Source organism: Lissotriton vulgaris, chromosome 6, assembly GCF_964263255.1.
Source record: "Lissotriton vulgaris chromosome 6, aLisVul1.2, whole genome shotgun sequence".
NCBI lineage: Eukaryota > Metazoa > Chordata > Amphibia > Caudata > Salamandridae > Lissotriton > Lissotriton vulgaris.
Window position 1 is genome coordinate 1,829,097,352 of NC_141694.1, and position 25,827 is coordinate 1,829,123,178.

Consider the following 25,827-nt stretch of genomic DNA (forward strand, 5'->3'; position numbering starts at 1 on the left):
TCGGACCCGCTGGTAATGCAACTCGCTGCGACCCCCGTGTACTAACTCTTACCCGCGGACCCATAAAACCCAGTTCTGCTTTCAGAGAACTAAATATTCGCTTGTGAGTACATTATAAAAACTGTAACGAATTTGCAAAAACATTGACCGTTTTCTTCCTTCCCACAGGAAATGTACCAGCCTGGTATTGTCCGATACCTGGTTGAGTAAGAAAAGTACTTACAAAGTAATCCGACTGTATATTGATTCACTGCATTTGAAGTGTCATTTGATTGCATATATTTCTACAAAGTATTCCTATACAAACCTGTTCCAGGCCTGGCTTGGTTCTAGAAAAATAAACTACAACTAAATAATATTTTTATATAAACAAATTGGTCTGTGTTCAGTCCTTCTGTGTGTGAAATCATTCCTTGCCTGAGTGTGTACAATAAATGCTTAGCACTACCCTCTGATAAGGCCTTACTGCTCAACCACGCTACACAAATAGAGAGTAAGGTACTATCTACTTATACCTCTGCCTACTTTTGGGGATCCACTGGACTCTGTGCACACTATACCTCACTTTGGTATACTATATTTAGAGCCAGCTTCCTACAGTCTCCATCAATGGGGAGCTAGTCACCATCGAGCCCTGTGAAAATGTTTACCTTTGGACTTAGACAATGGTTTGGAAGCCAGAAACCTCCAGCGTGATAGAGCAACAATCTGTAGCAGACGAGAGCTCCATGAGGCCAGACACTGTCACTGAGAGGTTCTGGTGAGCAGGATTTGCTGCTGCATAGAATAGTGTAGCAAGAGCTACTGCAAAGTCAGACCAACTAGCAATTCACCTTGGGTGGATCCACTGTAAGGTAGCTCCTTGTCTTCTGTCAGTTCTTCTAGTACTTTCGGTAAAACTTTTTAGAAGTCCCACGTTTTACGGCTAGGCAGGAGAATGACCTGTAACACCACTTTCAAGAGTGCCAAACCTGGGAGGCACCATTTGGTGGGTGGGAGGGGTTTAAACTCACTCCAGCAGAGATGAGGTGTAGATTTCAAGGTCGCTGGATCATGCCCCTGTAGCTCACACAGAAGGCCAGCCAACTATTTCTTGAACTCCTGTTTGGTGGTCCTGCGTTCATGGCGTTGGTCCAGTTCTCCTTCAAGCATCAAGGCAGGCCTCTAACAGCAGGGAAGTCCTCTGGGAAGCAAGGTCCTCAAGAAGCAGAGCAGTCCTCTAGTGGCAGCAGTGCAGACCTCCGGAACCAAGGCAGGCATCAAGCAACAGGGTGGTCCACTAGGAGTCCAGGAATTCCTTCTAAAGTCTTCCACAAGGTCAGAAATGTACTGAAGAGGTGTTCTGGGGTGCAATATTTATACCTAGTGCCAGTCTATGAAATGGGGGGATTTCCCTTGCTACCCCTACATCTGCTTCCGGAAAGTTCATCCCTTAACCTACCAAGGTTCCAAGAAGTCTGGGGAAGGCCAGTACCAGGTTCCTTAGTGTGTGTGCTGGAGACAGCCCTTTCAACTGTAGGTGGACAGGGAACAGCTCTGCCCCCAGCCATCCAGGGAGGCTGGCTAAGTCTTCCAACACCTAATCCCCTTTGTTCTCATGGGAGGAATACACAAAGACCAACAGCAAGTAACTCGCAGTCATGTGCCCAGCCAAGTTCCATGCATACGGCAGTAGATTAAGGCATTTCAGTGTGGTTAGCAAGCCGGAGGTGTGCGCTGCTAATTAAACAACACTGACAGAGTAAAGCCTGTTAGCTGGCAGCAGCACGTCGGCACTGTTTGTGGCAGGCTTGGTGGCTGTGTCAACTCACTCTGCTGCCTACAAAGTAGAACATGACACTCACCCGTCTCTCCGGCGTCGCCTCTCTGATTAACTTAGGACGTCATGAGCGCCATTGCCCAATCGCTACTGCTGAGAAAACCTTGCAGGACCCACTTTGTGATACCCACACCTCCAAGCAGCAGGTGCAGCATAGCTTAACTTTGGAATCCTACTGGCAGCTGGGAGCTTGCTGCCAGTGCTGCAACTCCTACCGCATTGTACCTCTAGGGCCGGAGGGGACTCAGCAGTGTAATGATCACCCGGACGGCCTCCCATCGTACTTGCGTCCGGCTCTGGAGTGGTGTTTTGGTACTATAACACTGCAATCTCGCCTCCAGGTATGTGATTTTCACAGCTTCAGAGTCTGGCAGCTTTCTGTAATGTCATTCGTTTTGTAATTCACGTCTCTTCCTCTGATACAAAGGCACAAGGTCCTGTGTCTTTCATAAAGCTACCTATTCCTTTGGGCAATGCTCCCTGATGTGATTTTAGTCACTGTGGTGCTGCAATACACTTCAGAGGCATTGGGCTGAGCCCAAAAGAAGAAGGAGGCAGTGGCAGGGGATCCTTGGGAGGGTGCGCAGTACGTTCGGCCTCTGCTTCTGAAACCCCGGTGTAATGTAGCACCTCCTCATTCTGTCAGAGTAGGTGCTCCGGGGCAGTGTGCATGATCCTGCAGCCTAGTCTAGTGCCATTGGATGGTCTAGAGGAACCTTGCTTGCCTCTGATGGGCGAGAACCGCTACTGTGGAGCACTGGGTCCCCCGCGGTCGGGTGCACCTGCCCGAAGCAATCAGCACAACTCTGGGCAGGTCTGTACACATGTGTACGCCCCCAACGGCAGGATCCCTCCAAACCCTAGAAAGGTGAAAGATGCCACAGATGTAGCAAGGGTTGCAAGCAGTAGCACCTATATATAAAGGCAGTGACCTGTCTGCGATGTTATATGTGCAGGAAGGGTGAACGGCGTACTCTAATTAATAACACGGTGACCTAGCAGGAGATAATTAGGTAATAAGGGCCCATGCACAGGCATTAGGAACATGCTGGGTGAATTCTTTCTCAGAATAAGGGATACACACGCTTTAAAGAACCAAAGATTTAGCCTTAATGCTGTGGTGTCAGCAACATGTACAAATGGAAACTAGGAAAACGGTCACCCACGCTCTGGTCACGAGCCGACTGGACTATGGAAACACCCTCTACGCCGGTACTACCGCTAAACTCCAGAAAAAACTCCAACGGATCCAAAACGCCTCAGCCAGGCTCATATTAGACATCCCACGTAAAGAACATATCTCTGGTCACCTGAAAAACCTCCACTGGCTTCCCGTCAATAAGAGGATCACTTTCCGGCTCCTAACCCACGCACACAAAGCACTCTACGAAATCGGACCAGAATGCCTCAACACACGACTTTCCTTCTACACCCCCTCCCGCCAGCTACGATCATCCAACCAAGCCCTTGCCACTGTACCTCGCATCAACAAAACCACCATGGGAGGTAGATCCTTCTCCTACCTGGCAGCTAAAACCTGGAACTCACTTCCCACTTACCTTCGCCTTACCCAGAACCACCTAGCATTCAGAAAGCAACTTAAAACGTGGATATTTGACAAGTAATTCCCCACCCCTCCTCAAGCGCCTTGAGACCCTATGGGTATGTAGTGCGCTATATAAATTCTCTAACTTGACTTGACTTGACTCTAATGAGTACACAACATGCGGAGCATCATGTTTCAATAACGGAATACATTATATAGCTTCTTGTTTTTAAAACAACTTTTATTTATCATTTCATAATCTGTCGTATCAAACATCTTCAGTAAGGTCTGGCTTTTCAGTCAACAGTACAAAGAAAAGTTTAACTAGATGTCCAAGAATGCAAGTTTACATTGGATAAGAAATGTCATAAATGGGTGAAAATGCAACACATTATAGGGCTACTTTTGGAAAGCAGTTCACCTGCCTTGGCACAATTTAATGTTGCTTTATAGCCATCAGCTGAGGTCTAACTCCCTAACCTTCATATATTTGCTCCCGGCTCCCGAATGTAATCGAAATCAGCAATGCAGCTTTTGTTTGTACTTTATGCTACAGTTTATATTTGCATTTTTTAGAAGACATTCGATCCGCCTGATGTGCTCACATTACCAATCCTACAGTCTGGTAATATCATGCTTACGTATTTGTTTAACTACAATCAAGTTGCAAGGTCACTAACACCCTTCCATTTCTGGTACCTTCCAGCAGTTTTCAGATCTTTTTAGAGCTTCTTGTTGCTCAAATGGGTGTCGTTTCTGATATTTATATATGTTTCCCTTATCTTCATTGCTTGATTTTGTTCCCAAGAAAATGTCCCTCATAGTCGTTAAATGTCACTCACAATTACACTGAAATTATGAAAATGTCGCACATAAGCAGTCTGAAACCTTGGCAGATATGTGTGACCCAGGACACAGATAGCAGGTACCAAATGCCCTACCCTTCTGCTCGTCGCTGCTCTACCCTGACATTTACGGCCAGAGCTGTCAGCATTGGAAATGGGTAATCAGGTTCAAGTCTCAACATCTGCTCAACGGTCTGGGCAAATCCCAACCTACCCAAGCCAAAAGAAATGTGACCATGTTTAATGTACATATTGCTGATATAAAGCGCTCCAGTGTCTTGGGCGTTAAGTTTGCGTTATATAAAAATTACAGAAAAATGCACAAAGAGGTCAAAACAAAGCCTTAACATAATAAGGAGACAAAATAATACCCATTTAGTGACCGATTTTCAGAAAGAGAAACCAGTAGGCCTGGATAAATCATGGCGTCCCCGCTTACATTTTGTGATCTTAGGCATAGCACTTTCAAATATGTGATTTCAGAATACCAGCTGCACAAAAGCCCACTGTGTTTGACTTAATAGACCATAATGCTGCTTTATAGTGAACTGGGATGCCGACAGGGTTCAAATAAAAACTGTCCTGCCTCTTATTTTACTCATGGCACTGTCACCAGTGTATGGGCGGGGGAGAAATGATTCCAAATTCATGTGGAAAGCACCATCACTTTTAATAAGTATCTCTTAGTGCAGCACTGTCATGTGACCTATTAATGTCAAAGCTTCCAAATGTTAAATACAAACATTTTCAAAGTCCAGCTCATGCAGGGGCTTTTCTGTCCATGTAGTATCTTTAAGACTTTGAATCTTTTTTTTATTAAAAAGCCAAAATATTTTCTTTCACCGTTTTCCTGTCATGCAATCTCTCACTTTTTTTGCATTATTTCCTTGGTTTTTCCATCACTGTGAAACTTTCATCTCCCTTTTAATTATGGTTAACTCGTGTTTAATAATAAAAAAAAAAAACAATCCACATTTGTAAACATGGCACCGCGGATCGAACCGTGATCCCAAGCTTGCGGAGTCAGTCGCCCTAGCCGCGGCGCCACACCTCTTCCTTTATTTCATCCCATTTTCCTAAAGAAATGTTTTCGTTTCGTTGTGCAAGTCATATAGCCCGTTATTTTTGTCCTTTGTTTTACATTTAGTTGTTATTATAAGGCTATCCCTTCAAATAGTCAGAGGTCAAAGTAATATTTTCGTTTCGTTTTGTATTCCAGATATCCCGTTATGTGTGTCCTTTGATTTACATTTAGGTATTAGGCGATCCCTTCAAATAGTCAGAGGTCACGGCAGATTAAACAAATGAAAGAGTGAAGTTATTTATTGACACCCTTTTGCGTGTCGTCCCAGTAAACGCTAAAGCAGTTCGAAGTGTGAATTGCTTCTCGGCTCGGTGCGCTGCTGCTTCTGCCTGTTTCAGCAGAGGCTGCCTCTACTGAGGTGGGAGGGGCTGCTTGTGGGCCCGTCTGAGCTGTCCAATAGGGCAGGCCGACCGAAGGGTGCCGAAGCTGGGGGATACACGATCCCGAGGGGATACCACATATTACACAACACCTGTACTCACTAATTTAGAGTGACCGATCGTCCCGGATTTGCCAGGACAGTCCCGATTTTTCGGGAAATGTCCGGGTGTCTGACACTTATCGCAAAAAAAATTATCAAATGTCCTGGTTTTGAGAGAGGGTCGGGTGAGCACGAACATTTACACTTTGCTGTGAAGGCTCACCTTCACACCGGCCCTCTCAAGGTACCAGGGACAGAGAGCAGTTTGAAAGATTCTCTGACTGTGTTGCCTGACTTAAGTCAGTAACACAGCAAGGTTTAATGAAGGGTGAATCAACCCCCTGCAAAGCACATTAGTGGAAGCCAGAATCACAACGCTCCCCTTGCGACAAACCCCAGTTTGGATACTCTTGAAGGCATATCTGAAACAAGGAAACAATAGAATTAAATTAGTATTTGCCAAAAGCAAAAATTATTAACTGCACAGAAAGCGTGGCAAAACTTTTTTTAAACTTATATCTAATCAGGTATTTCTTGAGTGGAAATATTTAAGAAGACATTTTAAGGTCTCTCCTACCAGACAGCTTATAGCCGTCTCTAGGCAAAAGCCTCTTGTGAATTTACCGAAAACCTACAGTGGTCTGAGAGCCGGACCACTGCTTACCACTGGTTTTAACTTTATTGCTATTGAATGACATATTTATAACCTCCTTCTGCTCAAAATTCGGAAACTACTTTTCTTAGATTTCGCCTGCACAGCGCTTGTGCTGTTCTTGTGGAATGCATTGTTTCTAATTTATCTTAAATGGGACTTACATCTCGCTTTCAGTTCCTATTGGTCTGTTGCTTGACAGTTTGTTTTCCTCAGTTTCTATTGGTTGTAGCCTGTTCTCCCATCTATGACTCTCTAATCAGTTTCCCGAGGCCTAAAAACTCATTCCCATCTGCGTTGGTGGTTTGAATTTTTTTTCTTTTGGTTATTGCTTCATACCTTTCACTTTCCCTGGCTGCATGTATTTAGAGCTTGCTTTTTGTTTTTTTTGTTTCTCTGGTTCTGTATGACATTTTTTACTGCTTTCTCCGATGTCTTTTATTTAAACTTTTTTAGCACACATTGCTAGGGTACTTGTAAACCGAAGCAGAGACTCATACCCGGCTCCCCAGCTCCAAGGTCAGCAGTTCTGGCCATTCCGCCACATCCTCTGTCCTGCCCTTCGCTCTTTTTGTTCATTTAATCTGTAGCACTCCCCATGAGTGCATGTTTAGGTCTCGTACCTGGCAAGGCAGCGCGAAAAACTGTAGCCAGCGAGACCTTATTGTTGCTGACTTGCCTCGGAAGTGGGACAGGAGATGGGCACCCACAGAGCTTTTGGCGATTTGAGCAGGTGTACGCGCACGTACAGCCACGCGCACGCGGTGTGCACATCTCCTGACCCGCTTCCCAGACAAGTGAGCATGCAGTTTCACTTTCCATTTCAGATCTTAAAATGCAGCCAGCGTTTTCAACTCGGATACTCCGGTATTATCCCCGCTCCCAAATACTCACTCGGTCACCGGAAAGCAGCGCTGTCAGCTCCAGGAAGAGGACGGCAGTTCGTGATGCCCCCAGCCCATGCCCGCCTCCCGAACCACTGCTTCTAATCCCGGCCCCAAAGATGTGTACGTGGAACCGACTGGGTTTTCCCAGTGTCTGTTCTTCCCTCCCCCTTGACACCACCTCCTCCTCCTGCTGCCGGCCTGTCCCCCTGCCTCCCACCCCTCGCGCTGTGCAAGCCGTGTGTCATGGCTCTAAAGTAGTGGGTTCCTGAAGTGCCAGGAAGACCTGGTCGGTGCCTGTGGTTGATGCAGCCCCCTTCCTACAGCCCCAACTCACTATTATACAAGGCAAGATGAATCAGCTATACGCGAAACGCTGCTCACGCCTCCTCGGTAACCCGCCCTCTGGACGCTTCTGAGTCATACTGAGTCATGCCTCCCAGAGGACGTCCTTGTGCTCTGTCGGAGCACAGGTCTGCACACAGACTGCTGGGGTCGATGGCACAATCTCTCCAAAGGTGAAATCTGCATAATGTCCACAGAAACGGGGCCTGGTGGCCAACGAGGGTCACTTAAACATAGAGACCGTCCCTCGGAAAGTTCAAGTTCAAGTTCAGGAATTTGTATAGCGCACTACTCACCCAGAGGGTCTCAAGGTGCTTAGGGGAGGGGTGGATTATTTATCGAATAGCCAGGTTTTAAGTTCCTTTCTGAAGGAAATGTGGTTCTGTGTAAGGCGAAGGTGAGAGGGGAGAGAATTCCAGGTCTTGGCCGCCAGGTAGGAGAAGGATCTAACCGCCCGATTCATCAAACAAAATTGCGCTCGCAAAGGGCCAGATTCTGAGAATCTGGCCCTTTGCGAGAGCGATTTTTGCATTTGGGATTCAGCATCCCAAATGTAAAAATCGCTAATTGCGATCTCGCAATTTTGCGAGGAATTACATTTAAGGAATCTCTATTTGAGATTCCTTAAATGCAATTCATCATCCAATTTTATTTTGCGAATTCACAATTTCTTGCCGCAATTTACCGCGAGGTCAGACCTCGTGGTAAATTGCGAAAACTCAGAAAAATGCATTTAAATGCATTTTTCTGAGTTGCATGTTACACACACACATGTCCTTTGGACATGTGTGTGTGCAACACCTGTGTAAAATTTCATTTGAGGGGTGCTACAGGGTGTCCTTTGGACACCCCTGGCACCCTTCAAATCGCTATCTTATTTGCGAATAGCAAATTGCTAATCGCAAATAAGGAATATGTAGGAATCGCATTTCTTTATGCAATTTCTACATGAATCACGTTTTGCGAGTCCTTAATAGCGATTCGCTATGAATCGCTATTAGGGGCTCGCAAAACGGGAGAATGATGAATCAGGCTGTATCTCCTATGGTGGATCTGTGGATGCGCGGAACTGCTGCGAGGGCTTGATTGGAGGATCTTAGTTGGCGGGTGGGTGTGTAGAAGGACAGTCGTGTGTTGAGGCATTCTGGTCCTAGTTTGTAGAGGGCCTTGTGTGCGTGGGTGAGGATACGGAACGTTATTCTCTTGTTAACGGGAAGCCAGTGGAGGTCTTTCAGGTGACCGGTAATGTGAACTTGGCGAGGGATGTCCAATATGAGTCTGGCTGATGCGTTTTGGATGCGTTGGAGTTTTTTCTGTAATTTGGCTGTGGTTCCGGCTTAGAGGGTGTTTCCATAGTCCAGTCGGCTGGTGACCAGTGCGTGGGTGACAGTCTTTCTAGTTTCAGTGGGGATCCAACAGAAGATTTTTTTGAGCATACGAAGTACGTTGAAGCAAGAGGATGAGACGGCGTTGACTTGTCTGGTCATCGAGAGGGAGGAGTCTAGGATGAAGCCTAGGTTACGTGCGTGGTCTGTGGGTATGGGTGCTGTGCCCAGGGCCGGTGGCCACCATGAGTCGTCCCAGGCAGAGGGGGATGACCCTAGGATGAGGACTTCCGTTTTGTCTGAGTTGAGTTTTAGGCGGCTGTTTTTCATCCATTCGGCAACTTCTTTCATGCCTTCGTGAAGATTGGTTTTGGCGGTGTTAGGGTCTTTGGTGAGGGAGAGGATCAGCTGGGTGTCGTCAGCATAAGAGATGATGTTAAGGTTGTGTTGTCGTGCGATGGATGCGAGGGGACTCATGTAAACGTTGAAGAGGGTGGGACTGAGTGATGATCCTGTGGTACTCCGCAGATGACTTTGGTGGCCTCTGATTTGAATGGGGTGAGCCAGACTCTCTGGGTTCTCCCGGCGAGGAACGAGATGATCCAGTCCAAAGCTTTTCCTTGTATTCCGACGTTGCTGAGGCATTGTATGAGGGTGCTATGGCAGACTGTGTTGAAGGCGGCGGAGAGGTCGAGTAGGATGAGGGTGACTGTTTCTCCGTTGTCCAGTAGCGTTCGGATGTCGTCTGTCGCTGCAATGAGGGCGGTTTCGGTGCTGTGTTTGGCTCAAACACCGGACTGTGAGGTGTCGAGGGAGTAGTTGGATTCAAGGAAGGCGGCGAGCTGGCTATTGACGGCTTTCTCAATGACTTTGGCAGGGAATGGGAGAAGGGAGATGGGGCGGTAGTTCTTAAGTTCAGAGGGGTCTGCTGTGGGTTTCTTCAGGAGGGCGCTGAGTTCGGCGTGTTTCCAGCTTTCTGGGAAGGTAGCGGAGTTGAAGGAGCAGTTGATGACATCACGGAGATGGGGTGCGATGATGGAGTCTGCTTTGTTGAAGATGTGGTGGTGACAGGGGTCGGTTGGCGAACCGGAATGGATGGAGTTCATTAGGTGGATGGTGTCTTCAGTGGTGATTGGGTTCCAGGAACTAAGGTTGTTAGAGGGCGGTTTAGGTTCGGAGGTGGGTGTGCTGGACTGTACTTTGGAAATGTTCTCAAAGCTGTTATGTATGTCGGCGATTTTGTTGTAGAAGAAAGAGGATAACGAATCGCAGAGGTCTTGGGAGGGAGTAATGTCGTTTGAGGCTGCGGTGGGGTTGGTAAATTCTTTGACGATGTTGAATAGTTCCTTGCTGTTATGGGCGTTGTTGTCGAGTCGATCCTTGAATGCTGATTTCTTGGTGGATCGGATCAATTGGTGGTGTTTGCGGGTGGCTGTCTTGAAGGTGGTTAGGTTGTCAGTGGTTGGGTTTTTTCTCCATGTTTTCTCGAGAGTACGGCAAAGTTTCTTGGATTTCTTAAGGTCATCGTTGAACCAGGGGGCTTTTTTGCTACCCTGTTTGGTTTGGTGGTTTTTCAAGGGTACTAATTCGTCAACGCTGTGAGTGATCCATTGTTTGAATTTGGTGGCAGCTTGGTTTGGGTCCGATGAGAGGGCGGGAGGGTTTTGGTTGAGCGATGTGAGGAGTTGGTCGGTGGTGATTTTGTTCAAGTTTCTTCGCGGAATAGGTTGTGGGGGGTTGTGGGTCAAGGTAGTTTTGTAGCTGAAGTGAACACAACTGTGGTCCGTCCACTGGAGAGCTGTGGTGTGATCGAAGGAGATGTGCTTGCTGGAGGTGAAGATTGGGTCGAGCGTATGTCCGGCTACATGGGTGGGGGTGTCAACAAGTTGTTTGAGTCCGAGATTGGTCATGTTGTCCAGAAGGGTGGTGGTGTTGCTGTCGTTTTTCTTTTCCAGGTGGAAGTTGAGGTCTCCCAGTAGAATGTAGTTCTCGGAGGTGAGGGCATGTGGGCTGATGAAGTCAGTGATGTCTTCACTGAATTGTTTACGGGTTCCTGGTGGTCTGTAGATGAGGGTGCCTCTAAGTGTGGTTCTGGGGTCGGTGTGGATCTGGAAGTGGAGGTGTTCGGCGGTTGCAAGGTTATCGTTGACGCTGGTCGTGATTCTGATGGTGTTCTTATGGACGATGGCGATGCCTCCTCCTGTTTGGTTGGTGCGGTCTTTTCGGATGATCTTGTAAGCGTCCGGGATGGCTATGGCGATGTCGGGTGCTGATGATGAGTTCATCCAGGTTTCTGTAAGGAATGCGATGTCAAGTGAAGCAGTGTCGAGTAGGTCCCAGAGTTCAGTGGCGTGTCTGTGGACCAAGCGGGTGTTCAGCAGGATGCACTTCAGGTGGTTAGAGTCGGAGCTGTGTTTGGAGTTAGTGGATTTGGTGTGGGTCTTGATGCAGGTGAACTTGCAGGAGTGGCAAGCGAAGGGACCGTGGGTATGTCCTGGGACAGCTTCGTAGCATTGTGGTGTGCGTCCGGGGTTAAGGGCTAAGAGGGTAGCGGCGTCATACGTTATGCGGGTGGAGTGCGTTTTGCGAGGGCCAGGGGGTCTGGCGCTGGGCGCGGTCCAGGCGCGGACGGGCGTAGACGGGCTTACCTTTGGCGCACCTTCGGCGCGACTGGGGCGCGACCGCTACGCGTGAACGCTGCACGCAAAAGCATCTGTCATAAGTGGGTGGTGGAGGCGGCGGAGCGTGGGAGGGGCAGCTGGGAGGCGGGAGCGGGGCGGAGAGGCCGGCTACGAGGCACAACAAACAAAATGGCTGACGTAAATGTATCACAAACAGGGCGAGATTGGGGCACACAGAAGAAGCGCAATCAGGCAACAATTATTAATTTTTAAATTCCAGCAATGCGAGCGCCACAGAATTAATGCAAATGACAATAGCAGGCACAAATCTCAGCGTGTAATCTTCACACGCGCTACGATACCAAGGCAGCAATATTGTAGCAGGCAAGCAGTGGGAGTCAGGCGCCAAGCAGCGGTATCCGGGCAGGGAGCGTGGGGAGCGACCGACTCTCACAGAGTCAGAGAGGTCACAGCGCTGCAATCGACGGGATGAGCCTAATCAGTCCGTGGGTGGGAGGGGCAGCTGGGAGGCGGGAGCGGGGCGGAGAGGCCGGCTACGAGCACAACAAACAAAATGACTGATGTAAATGAATCACAAACAGGGCGAGATTGGGGCACACAGAAGAAGCGCAATCAGGCAACAATTATTCATTTTTAAATTCCAGCAATGCGAGCGCCACAGAATTAATGCAAATGACAATAGCAGGCACAAATCTCAGCGTGTAATCTTCACACGCGCTACTATACCAAGGCAGCAATATTGTAGCAGGCAAGCAGTGGGAGTCAGGCGCCAAGCAGCGGTATCCAGGCAGGGAGCGTGCGGAGCGACCAACTCTCACAGAGTCAGAGAGGTCACTGCGCTGCAATTGCCGGGAGGAGCCTAATCAGTCCGTGGGTGGGAGGGGCAGCTGGGAGGCGGGAGCGGGGCAGAGAGGCCGGCTACGAGGCACAACAAACAAAATGGCTGATGTAAATGAATCACAAACAGGGCGAGATTGGGGCACAGAGAAGAAGCGCAATCAGGCAACAATTATTAATTTTTTAATTCCAGCAATGCAAGCGCCACAGAATTAATGCAAATGACAATAGCAGGCACAAATCTCAGCGTGTAATCTTCACACGCGCTACGATACCAAGGCAGCAATATTGTAGCAGGCAAGCAGTGGGAGTCAGGCGCCAAGCAGCGGTATCCGGGCAGGGAGCGTGGTGCCATGTGAAAGTGTGACAACATGTGCCCGGAGGGGGGGGGGGGGGGGTTGTCGGGGTGGTAAGGCAGAGCTCTGTTATGATAATACTCTTGGACGGGTGGAGTGAGGTATGCGTCATCAAACAAAAATCTTTGTTGCCAGACATTTCACTGAGGCGCCATACTCTCTGCTACACCACTAGAAAGGGTCGAATCTCTTTGGGAAGTCAAGTTGAGCTGGTCTTCAACACTTATGAAGCACCAAACATGAACATACCCAGCCTGCGATGTGCGCCACATAAAAATGGAATAATGAAATAGTTATACTTGAAAAAAAGGAATGAGTAAAAACCATTTTAACGAATGCACGCGCACATCTGTTTGCTGTGACACTTCTGGTATATTCTATGCACGGAAGGGCAACGCTTCAGAACAGTCCAAATTTCATGAACAAACCGAATTCAGTGTTACTTGTTCGGACGTAAGCAGAAGGCACTGATGTAAGCAGTGCTACAGTGGTAAGTCGTACAGCTTACATCACTGCCAAACCTACATTTGCCACTTGTTCAGCAATATATCAGTTTTTCTTTCGACCAGAGTAGCCGAATCTGAGCAAATAGAAGGCCTGATAGAACAATGTGCCTAGGTTACAAGATGGGAGAACCGGAGTTGCCGACTTTGGAACTGGGGAGCCAGGTTCGAGTCTCAGCGCCGGCTCAACACCATGTGATTCTGGGCGAATCTCCTAACCTCCCTGTGCCTGGGGAAAGAAAAAGCAATGAGTATTTGTGTATTGCAACAGTTGCTTATTAAAGCGCGCCCAATAACTTGGGATCAAGTCCTCGTTATATAGAAATGGAAAAGATAAAAAGAAAAACAACGTGTGCTCGATATGCGCTTTTAACATATTCAAACAGGCTCTGACTCTGTTTTAGAGACAAGACCCAGAGAGTCTGTGCATAATGGTTATGACAATTTATCAATATAAATGGCTCATGCAATTTCAGGACCGGTCTTTCATTGAATTTATTTAAAAGGAAGCTCCACCAAGATAAAATCCTAGCCCTGTGACCCATGTGACGTCTCCAGGTTCCTGATGTTTATATACGGTATAGAGGTTCAATGGAGGATAAACTGACCAGAAAAGTTGACTGATAACATGATCTCTAGGCATAAGCAACCTCCATGAGTATATGTTCATCGCTCGTGTCGGCCTCCTCCGTCCCGAGACGTCCGCTCTGGTGAAAGAGGCTCCTGATGACGTAAATGGACAAAAGAGGACATTGCATGGCCATTGAAATACCCACCACTGACTTCCTCCCAAGCAGATATCTTCTAGGACAGAAGAGGCCCCCTCCTAACCCTTATATTGGCCATAGAAAACAGCCCCATGCAGGCTGTGTTCACCAGTGACTTGTTGTGTGACCAACTACCTAGTGGATAAGACATACAAGACCAACGCCTCTTACCTTACTTAAGTTCACTCAAATATCTACAAAGGAAAATATATTTTTTTACCCTCCAGCAAGACCTTTTAATTTAATGTTGGGTGGGAAGCGGCCCAAAGGAATTAAGGTCACTCTGGATGGGTTCCCGGTTGAAATGCAATAACAGAATGTTTAAGACATTTCCTGCTGAGAGACCCAGACTATCGCGACATACATAAAAAGTCTCTAACATTGCTTTGATATTCCTCCTTGCTGACCAAAGTTCGTGGGTCAAGCACATAGCCGAATGGAGCTCGGAGGCACAGGGCAACTCTGTAGGAACTTAGCTTGTGTGTAGTCTCCGTAACAGCTCATTAATTCAGAAATATTCATCCAATACACTTGATCCCAGAGGTCATTGGAGTAAAGTACAACGAGAATGGAAGATTGGGGAGGGGCTTGGTGCTACACTGCAAACTCTTAAATGTGCCACTTCAGCACTTTATCACCTACCTCTTGCCCTATTCCTTGGTATTATATGCACAGCATAGCTGGCAGAACAAATATCTTGCACACAAAAAATCCCAGAACAAATGCACACGTAAGTTTTCCTTAATACTTGCAAAGTAATCCTAGCAAAATGACCTATCTTTTGGAAATATCTGCACAGAAGGCCGGGAGAAACTCAAAGAGGCTAAAGACCTAAAAAAAATGATACATTAAACAATTAACTTATGATCTGCTTTCCTGAGTTTAGGCACCCACCATCAGCAGAGCCAGCAAGAATAATAAGACATTTAGGGCCAGATGTAGGTATCCAAATACCGGTCGGTAACGGCTGAAAATACCGGATACTGAGATGTAGGTCATCTTAAAATACAGATTCAGTAATTTTACCGTATCGGTAATTTACCGATTTGGTAAAATTACCGAATCTGTATTTTGAGATGTAGGTGGCACTGTAAACAGTGCCAGAGGGCTTTAAGGATTCGTTATTTACCACCAACTATTAGTTGGTGGTGAATAAAGAATACCTGTGTATATGCAAATCTGTGCATGTACACCGGTGCCATTTGGCACACATACATGCACTAAGGGCCCTAGGGGCATGTATGTGTGCCACATGGCACGCAAGCCCTAATCAGGGGTGCAACAGGGTCTCAAAGTGGCACCCTGCCACCCTTGAATTATTCGGTATTTACCGAATCGGTAATTACCGATTCTGTAATTGACATTTATTTCTATGGGCCTCCAGGCCCATAGGAATCAATGGCAAATACTGATTCGGTAATTACCGAATCTTACCGATTCGGTAAAAAATACAGAATTATTACCTACATCTAATTTAGCGATTCTAAAATACCGAATTGTTAAAATTCGGTATTTTAGAATCGGTAAAAAAGGTTTACCTACATCTAGCCTTTAGTTTCTACGTAACAGGAATGTGTCTTTAATATATGTGGCTGGTACTTTGGGATTACTTTTTTAGCATTGTTAATGATAGATCAAAAGTGGCACTATCAGTACTGTCCTGCTGACAGTTTGCTGAATTCGGGATAGGAGCACTACCAAAGGTCACTCTCGATCTGAGGTCACAATACTGCATAATAACATTTTATACGCTCTAAACCTGGCAGTAACTAGAGTTTAAGCTATTGGCATTGTAAATTACAATGCCTTTTATTTATGTCTTTAAAAACAAAACAAAAATAAAAGGCATTGTTATTTCCAATAGCAGCTTTTTTTCTACAATGCAGACGTTTCTTCATTACATTATTAAAACCCAGTTACTTAAGCAACATGGCGTTTTCTGTACCAACTGTTACTTTTAGCGCTGCGACGTCTAAGACATTGGAACATAGCGCTACATAAAAGTAGAATAAATAATGCTCCACGGACTCTTTTAAAAAGAAATGGATAAAAAACAGTGCCATTTACAATACCAACAACTTTAAACTTTGTTAATTGCATTGCAAATGCTTGTTTTGATACTGTTCTCCCCTCATCCCCTAAGGTTGCTGGAATCCGCCTCCAGCCCTGTCATTCCTTGCATCCGCAATTCCCTGCCCCGCCCCGTCATTGCTTGCACCCGGCTCCCTTTCAGTGTTGAACAGAAGGCAGTTGTTATCCCCTTTCATTGATACACTGTGCAAATAACAAGAGACAGTAGAAAAAATAACTGCTCCACTTTTGTCTTATGCACTGAGAAGAGCTTGTACAGTCAGCTGCAACGAGAACGCATCAGCAGAGATGGGCAATTGGAAACGCCATTCCGACACAACTGCACGCCTTGTCACATGATGCAATGCATAATATTTTTACGGTTTTAAGAATAACTCTAGGAGAGAACATGATGCAACAGGGCGTGGAGCGAAATGCAAGGTCGACACAAAATAGCATTTGAGGTGGTGTTCATAAATTCAACTTGTATGCAAATTGATGGGGCCTTACGTGGAAATGAACCACTTAATACACTGATTAGCATGACTCTTATTCACTGCATTACCAAAGTGGCCATCTCTTCCTAGACCTTACTCTTGACTTCAAGTTTCGTTTTTTGTTTTTTTCACCTCTTTTCCTGAAGTTGCATCAAGTATCCTGGGACAAGAACGAACAGGGAAGAAAGAGTGGAGGGCCGGGGTCTTAAGCAGGCCTCAGTGTAGGAACTGTGAAACATGGTAATTTGTCCTTTTTCACTAAATGCTTGTGACGCAAATTTATGCTAAACAAGCATTGGCAATGCCAACAGGTCTGGCGTTGCCTGCCAGTCTTTTTGTTTTGCCAGTGAAGAAGCAGGCAAAATCAAATACTTACATAATAATCCCCAGCACCGTGTACACAGTGGCACCAACTTTTATTGCAGAACAAGAAAGAATAGGCATGAAAAGGAATTGGGCAATGTGTGCGCTGGCAATGTATGGAGCCATTTTTCAACAAAAAGATTAACACTGGCTTTCACCACTTTATATGACCAGCAGATACTGCACAATATATTGCCTTTCCCAAAAAACACGTTATAACGCTTTTATAGAGTTTCTGTAACCTACATTGCACAACGGCTCACCAACTTAAAAATTATCAATCACATAGACAAAACATAATGCATTTACCAAAGCTTGTTTCTTTTTTTTGCATTCGTGCTAGAGAATAAGTCAAATTAGTTGCTTCTAATTTGCTATTAGTCTTCAAAATTTCAATATGGTCTCTTCACCAAAAATCATTGTCCCGCTGCATGTCTTTTGTCCCAATTACATCACAGGATTGAAATCACTGGACCTTTGAACCCAATGTTGTCACAATGTGGGATAGTATCGGAATGAAACAAAATCTAACATCAGGAATGAGATAAATAAAATATGTTTCAAACTACACAAAAGCCCATACAAGTACTCCAAAATGATTATTTGTACCTCAGCCCCAGTGAAACCATTTAGAAAGATTTGAAACTATGGTCCAAAGAGAATCTTTCGCTAACCGAAGTCATTGAGACGGTGAAACGATTTGAACATGCTTTGACGTGCAACAGAATGAAGCTGAGGAGATAAATATATGCCAACCCTGACAATTGCCAAGTTGGGTTTAAGAAACCAAATGATAGAAAGGGTTAAGAGTTGCAGGGAGTGATGGACAAGTGTACGGTTTTAGGCCACTAAGCCAATTAAAAAGATTGTTGTGCCTTAAAAACTGTTTGTAAACTGAGTACAAAGAAAGGGTATTATCAGGGCTTTAAGTGGGCCGGGTCTCACCGCGTCTGAGAACCGGCAGTTTTTTAAAGGAGGCCTCGAAACGAGTCTCTGTCGGGCTTTGCTCTGCTTTGTGCCCCGGCACAGGCGGTCCATTTTTTTTCCAGACTGCAGTGCACAAGAAGGCACCTCGACGTGCGCGTGCTCACACTGCTCATATCTCACTAGTAGAGAATTTACGGCATGACGTCACGCCAGGTGAGCCTTGTAGGGGAAGGGAAATCCTTTAAAGAGTCATTTTCTCTCTGGATGTCGCTTCTCTCTTTGAACTTCAAGAGCAGCAACATTGTCGTGGTGTCACCAGGACTTTATGTGGAAGCTTTCTTAATATTATATACAAGCCATAGCTGCTGCTTATTTATCTTGTGCAACTAACAACCATTGACAAAGCCAAATAGTCCTGACTTCTTGTACGTATGATGTTATTTGTTGTATTGTGTATCTGGATGCAGTGAGGGAAACAGCAAAATACAAGTCGGGTGACACACTATGCTAAGCACATATTTTTAGCTTACGTGTTTTTAAGCCATACCCCTTTGAGAGACCCCCCCAGTTTTTTTCATGCCACTTAAAGCCCTGAGTATTATCATAAAAGTTGTAGATCGGGAGGCAAAGAGAGTGAAGTTTATGGTTTTTGGGGTATGTGAATTGGAGAAGGCATGTGTATTGCAGGTGCAAGGGGGTGGTAAGAGAGTGCATGTCAATGAATTTGTACCTTTATGAAAAGATAGTTGATGCCCTAATCCTTGTGGACTCAGGAGCCTGACTGATCATGATATTTATAAGGTGTAAGATAGTAAATTCAAAAATTCTGTGCTACTATTGAAGCCTGAGGTTCGTCCAAGTAGCTGGGGTAGAGGGGAGACCTATAGATTTACTTGGATTTCTACATGCTGGTAGAAAATTTTGTGGGAGTTGAGGAAACATAAAGTGTATATTCCCTAGAGAGGTGAATGCGTCTTAAGCCGGCCTCACCAACGGATGTTCCAAATATACTGGATCCCAATACTTTCTTCCTAGTCAGCGTCAGACGGCAAGCTAATTGGGGTGAATTTTCTATAGTCACTGAATCTGTTGACTTCGTGAGCGAGTTCCCTGCAGGTTTTTAGGGTGGAGCTGGGCAGTTTAAAAGGCTATGCATAGAAAATTCAACTTAGCTTAGAGGCAAGCTTATTTATGTTAGTGACTGAATTACAGGAATAAGAGCCATCTTGGAAAGCTTGGCGCGGCAGGCTTCCATAGTGATGGCATGCAAAGCTTCTGCTGAGGTTAGTCCTTGTACCGATCTAACAGCCTCAATAAGTGTGTTATGAGATGGTTGGCGCCAAGTCTCAGTCTTGGCAGGGCTGCTGTTGAATGCATACCTTATTCCTTTGCTGCAGCTCTAAGGAAATGTTTGGCTATCCGTAAACGGATATGTCCTTTTAATTACATGGCACATTGCATATGGGGTTATCAGGTCTGCCACATGCTAGAAATGCCTGAAAAATAATAAATCAAATGTTGTGGTTACATTTAAGCCAATGGGTTAATCTTCGATTGAGTAAGATGTCAATGATGATGAGCTCTTCTTCTGCTTTGTCTTAAATTAAGAATGTAAAGTCCTTTCTAACTCTTCAGGGGAATAACATATTCTGCTCCTTTCTACTTGCAGCATACCTTAGATATCGCAAACCAGCTTCTTTTTGAGAAAACCTGGAAGCCAGCAACCAAACACAACCCACAGCTTGGGCCGAAGCTTCTACAGTTCATGGAGGACCTTTGCATTGGGCTGAAGACCGCTAATGCATTCACCAATATTTCATATCAAAACATAGAGCTTCAGGGTTCGGAAGGTTCCTGCAGACATTTAGACAAAAGAAGCTCTTTGGCAGTCATGCCGGGTGTCAGTGTGGTACTACGTAGACCGCGTAAGGGATCATGCACCTTCAGGTTTTTTTCCATGATCTATAAAAACCTAAAGCAAAACTTTCCCAATCGATATGAAGGGAACAGCGATGCCAGCAATGAATATGAAATTGTTAGTGACATCATGAGCAACATGATGATTGTCGATGACGAGCCGTACCCTGAAACCAGCATCAATATGACCTTCAACGTTCAGAGCAAATGTGACAAAAAACTGACTTGTGCTTTCTGGAATTCCACCTTAGAGCTGTGGTCATCCAGTGGGTGCACAACTGAGGTCAACAATGGGGTCACCAACTGTGTGTGCAACCACCTCACCTCGTATGCTGTTCTAATGTCAAGCTCTGCGGTGAAGATCGACAGTGCGAATGACACCATCATGGGACTGTTGTCAATTATTGGGCAAATTATCTCCATGGCTTCGCTTGTCCTCTGCATTCTCTTACAAGCAATTCTCATTCGAGAGGCATCCAACCTCACTGCCTGCTTCCGGAGTGTGGCACTCATGAACATGTCTATCAGCCTTTTCATCAGTGATCTGTGTTATGTCAGCACAAGCTTCATCAGCCCAAACGATAGCAAGGGACTCTGCGTAGCGTTGACCTTCTGCAACCATTTCTCTCAACTGGCCTTCCTAAGCTGGACACTGGTCCAGAGTCTGTTTCTCTTCAGCCGCTTGGTGTTTGTATTCTACCATGTCACCAAGACAAAGTTTATGGTTCTTGGCATGTTTCTTGGCTACGTCTGCCCCATCATCATATCCGTGGCCACCTTAATCCACTTCTATCCAGCTGGAGAGTATATGCAGAGGAACGTTTGCTATCTGGATCACTGCTCTGGAGCCTACTTGGCCACCATCATTCCAATAATGCTGATCCTCCCCATTAACTTCCTTGTGCTCCTGCTGGTGATCCGAACTCTTTTGAGACCCGCCATCTCAGATGACGTCAAGGAGGATGAAGAGGTGACGAGGAATGTGATGAAAGCGGTTGTACTTTGCACACCTCAGTTCGGGCTGACATGGGCGATTGGAATCCCTATATTCATGTTTGGAAGGTCTCTGGTGCTAGCCTACATATTTCTAATATTACATTCCCTGCAGGTAAGTTTATTTTATGTCCATGACTTGTGACATATGGGGTCTATCGAAATGTATTATTTTTATATTTTCACAATTATCTTTTTTCATAGACATTTTGTAGTTTTCACACTTTTGTTCCTCACCTGAGATGAAATTCAGCAGGGAAAGAAAGAAAGAAAGGATGGAAAGAAAAAAGGAGAGAAAGAAAGAAGGAAAGAAAGGAAGAAAACAAGGAGAGAAAGAAAGAAAGAAAGAAAGAAAGAAAGAAAGAAAGAAAGAAAGAAAGAAAGAAAGAAAGAAAGAAAGAAAGGAAGGAAGGAAGAAAGGAAGAAAGAAATAAGAGTGGGAAGAAAGGAGAGAAAGAAAAAAGAAAGAAAGGAAAAAAGGAGAGAAAGAAAGAAGGGAATAAAGAAAGCAGGGAGAGAGAGAAAGAAAGAAAGAAGAGAGGGGAGAAAGGAATGAAGGATTGAAGAAAGAAAAGAAGGAAAGAAATAAAAAAGAAGGAAGAAGGAAGGAAGAAGGAAGGAAAGAAAAAAGAAGTAAGAAGGAACGAAAGAAAAAAGAAGGAAGGAAAGAAAGAAGAAAGAAAGAAAATGTTAAAGAAAAACAATTGCAAAGAGAAACAAAAAGAAAAGGGTAGACAGAAAAAGAAAAAAGGAAAGGTAGAAAGAAAAAGTAACAATAGGCGAAGATAGAAAAAAAAGAAAAGGATACAAAGAAAGAAAATAGGGTAGAAAGAAAAAAGACAAAGAAAAGAGGAAAAAAATGATGGCAAGAAATAAAAAGATAGTCAAAAAGAAAAAAATAGTAAAGATAGACACTAACCAGAAAATATTAGAAATTAATATTAATAAGCAAAGACTGGAACAAAACATAAAGGGTTAGAAAGAATAGAGAATGAAACATACATTATGATAGAAAAATAAAAAAGAACAAAGGGGAGTCAGAAATAACAAAAAAAGAAAACAATGAAAAGCGGGCTTCAGAAAGAAGAAGAAACTGTCGAAAAGAGGAAGGACAGCGTGAAAATAGAGAGAAAGGGGATTCAAATAGTAGATAACGGTATGTTAATGTATACCTTTTATACAGCACAGTTACACAGAATGTGCTCTCTTGCCACTAGACTGAATTGTGAAACATGTTTAGAACTGATAAGCGAAATAAACAGGTAGGATTTCAACTTCCAGCTATTTATGGACCTCAAGAAATTTAGAAGCGGAGGAGTACAGGAGTGACAAAAGACAAGAAATGGAGACAGATGAAAAAAACAGAGAAGAGAAGCGAGGAGAGAATGGTACAAAGAGTGAGAAAGAGACTTAACAAAGAAGGATGGAGGGGACAGGGAAAGAAAAAAATTGAGGCACAAATAGAAGCGAGAGAACAGCAGGAAAGAGAACAGGAGAGAAAGGAGCGGAGTATGGAGGCAGATTGGGTAATGCCGGTGAAATACAGCGAAGATGAGAAATTGAGAATTATATATTTTAAGAAGGTGAGTGGGAAAAAAGAGGAGTAATGAGAAGATACAGTGGACGGAAATGGTCAAAGGATGAAAGAGAGTAAGGAAAGTTAAGTAAAAACAGTGAAAATAGTAGGAAACAGTAAGTAAGAGAGAAAGTAAGAGAACTGGTGATAGAGGACATTCAGATAGAAAAGGTAAAAGGATGTTGGAAATAAAGAAATAAACAAAGCGGAATGGAGACAATGGACAGAGAAAAAGGAAGGGATGAAGAAGAACTGTGACAGAAAAGGAAATCAAAACAGAAAGGTAGAGGTGTTGGGAACAGCAGAATGGAAAATAGGAAACGTTGGAAAGGTAGTAAGAAAAATGGAAAGATGTCTGGGAGAAAGAAAGTAAAAATGAAAAGATACAGAAGGAACTACGGAATAAAAATACAAGTAGAGAAAAGAAAGGGGAATATGATTGAAGAAGGTAAAAAAGAAATAGGGGATGATAAGAATGGAGCCAGTCTGCACTTAGAGAAGAGAAAGAAAAAAAGAGGCAAAGAGCAAAGAGGGTAGGACAAGCAGTAGGAAGGGCAACAAAAAATCTTTGAAAAGAGACCATCGTGATGTGGTTTTCTTTTCTTTTTGACATGGCCTCCTGAGCTACACGATGCATGCACACACCTGCACGTTCACCTTGAAACGTTCTTTCTAATAAAGAGAAAGCATTCCAAGATGGCCGCTGATGCATGCATATGCGTCGTGATGCAGCCGATGCAGTTTTGGCATTTTTAAGTAAAGCATAATTTATTGTTCTAAGATGGCCAACTACCATAATAGGATGGTGAATTTAGAAAAAATCAAGAAAGTGTGGGAGCGCATAAAGGAAACAGCCAGCGGTCCAATAGAAGTGTGCAGCTGCTGGGCATATGCAAAAATAATTATAAAAATGTAAAACAAAAAGCGTTTTGGGGCCCATCGGGAGAGGGGGGGGAGACAGACCAACCGCAGACACAGTATAAGGTGTGACAAAGGCCGCTTTATTGGAAGCAGGTGCACCTCACAAATACAAAACCCTTGGCCTGTGCCTTACAAAACTAGGCCTAACTAAATATGAACTACCTAACAACTCCCCACCCCACCCCTAAAATGGTTCCCCCCCGAAGAACAACATACGCATAAATGCCAACTGCACAATGCCTGACTAACTGGTTAAATAACTTGTCATATGTACACTCCCCTCCCCCTCTGTCCAGAAACACCTCAGTTCTCCTACCCTGACCCCCCCCCCTAGACTAGGAAAAGCGCCACTCGAAAGCCCCACTACGGCTTTCGACCCCCTCTAGGACACCTGCACCCTCAGGTACCTACACTCCCCAATAGCCCAGTCCACTGCCTCCTTTAGCTGAACAATATACAGCTCCATCCCATACCGGGACAAATGTACACCATCCTCCCTAAAGAAGTACACAGCGCCATACCTTAACTCCGGGTGCTCCATCCTACCAAAACCCTCCTTGTCACAAAACCCCCGCATCTCCCTGTTAATCTTCCTCCTTGTCCTGTCAATGGCTGCTGGCCTTTCTGCCCCCCTCCAGCAACGTCTAGGTACAAACTCCGACCAGATCACATGAGACCCCGCCCATTGCTTCCGTATCTCCAACAAATCCCTTTTCATTTGCTTCACCAGCACTAATCCCTTACACTGCACCAAATCATTTTCCCCTAAATGAATGACCATCACATCCGGGCAGACTCCCCCCCGCACTACATTGTTCAATGCCGGCACCAATTCGTGCCAGCGCATGCCCCCTTTTCCCCGCCAATGACAACGAAACAACTGGTCATCTAGTTCCAAATTGAGGTTCCCGTGCTTGTCCCATTCGGCCCTCTCTGCTCTCTTAACAAATGAATGGCCCACAATGTAAATGCTCAGTGTCGCCGCAGCTGGCCCCGCCACCGCACCTGCAAAGACACACATGTAAGAAGCGGGCAACACAGTTCCATCTTCACTCTACGCCTACACCCGCATCCTGACATAAGTCCTATAGCAGTCCGACTTTCAGCGCCCCAACCGTTTGATCTCCTCCTTACCCCAACCCCGCCTTGCCGCATCCGTTGCCGCCCCAATGCGAAATGAATGCATCCCGAATGCCTTCTGGTCCTCACCCATAGACCGTAGGGCGTGCCGCAGGACCCACAACACCTGAGCTGCAGTCACCCTGCCAGCTCCTCCCCCGTCCAAAAACCTCCTCATCCCCCTGTGTCCTCCCCTCCTCCAGAGACCTCCCCCACGCTGCTGGGCACACTGCTGCCGAACCCCCAGGCAAACAGATTGGGAGAACGTTGGCAGAAATAGTATTGAATAAAATTACAACACAGCGATGGCGATATAATGAAGTAAACCACTGCAGGTTGAGGACGGGAATTTATTAGAGAATCATGAAAACAACCAACCGAGAATATAAATAGAGAGCTATTAGTGGCATAATAGAGGACGAACACTTTCATCCCTGAAGACAATCAGAGAGCCCTAATGAGAGTCTAGAGACTGTGTATCCCGTCAGCATATCCTCAAAACAAAGTAGTACAGAAAAATAAATGATTTTTCTTCAACTTTTTGAATTAATTGAATATTCAAGAGTTCTGTACTCGTATGGATTTTTCTGAGAATTTATGAAACTGATCGGTTCATTGTATAAATTATACTTAGGGTCATAATTGGTATTTGGATATATGTATATGTATTCTAACATAGCATGCATAGCACAGTAAGTGTATTGTAAATATTTGTGTATTGTAATATGTCTTGTAACACTTGTCAAGTATGAATGTTAGACTCAGTTCAGCTTTACATCCGTTTTATTTGGCGCTAATTTTTGATCCACCCGAAATGCAGATTTTAAACAGAAGATGCACGCTGGCTTAGCACAACTGTGCCCCCCCCCCCCCCCCCCTCTGCAAAGTGCGGACATCAGGCCCTTTAAGGGAAAATCACATTCTCTTTAGAGAGAGCTCTCACTTGAGAAGTGTGGCTCACTGGTTAGAGGAGGCAGACCCAGAAGCAGAGGTCAGACACGCGACCAGGGTTCAATTCCCGACGCGGCAGGGTCTTGAGCCCAAATGTCCACAGACTTGATAATTCTCGCTTCGGTGCCCGCTTGAATCATGGGTTCACACTCTGCAACTCTGGGCATTAGCTTGCTTAATCTCCACAACGGCCCCCCGTGGCGGGATGCCTGGATTTCACCTTGGGGATGCCCAGTACGGGTTATATCACAGGGAAAAGCCAGGACGGGTTCTCAAGGCAAGCGCCGAGATGCCCCAGGGTAAGTCGAGCGCTATATAAGACTGTACAAAAAAATAAAAAAACTTGTAACAGTGGTGCGTCTCTGATATTTTTCCCCCAAAAAAACAAGGTAATGGAAGGAATGCTTGAATTTAGCTCAGCCACTGAGAATCACTCTATGCCGTATTCTAGACCATTGCTTTTGCAC

The 25,827-nt window shown here is 45.2% G+C and overlaps 1 protein-coding gene across 1 annotated transcript in view; it reads left to right on the forward strand.

Annotated features, from left to right (window-relative positions):
- Positions 1-665: 665 nt before the first annotated feature.
- The window catches only part of LOC147709579 (adhesion G protein-coupled receptor F3-like), a 54,323-nt gene continuing 29,161 nt past the window's right edge, over positions 666-25,827 (forward strand). The window contains exons 1-3 of the mRNA XM_086926050.1: positions 666-760; positions 19,519-20,934; positions 22,178-22,376. Coding sequence (XP_086782176.1) covers positions 666-760; positions 19,519-20,934; positions 22,178-22,376 — 1,710 coding nt within the window. The remainder of the gene's footprint in view (positions 761-19,518; positions 20,935-22,177; positions 22,377-25,827) is intronic.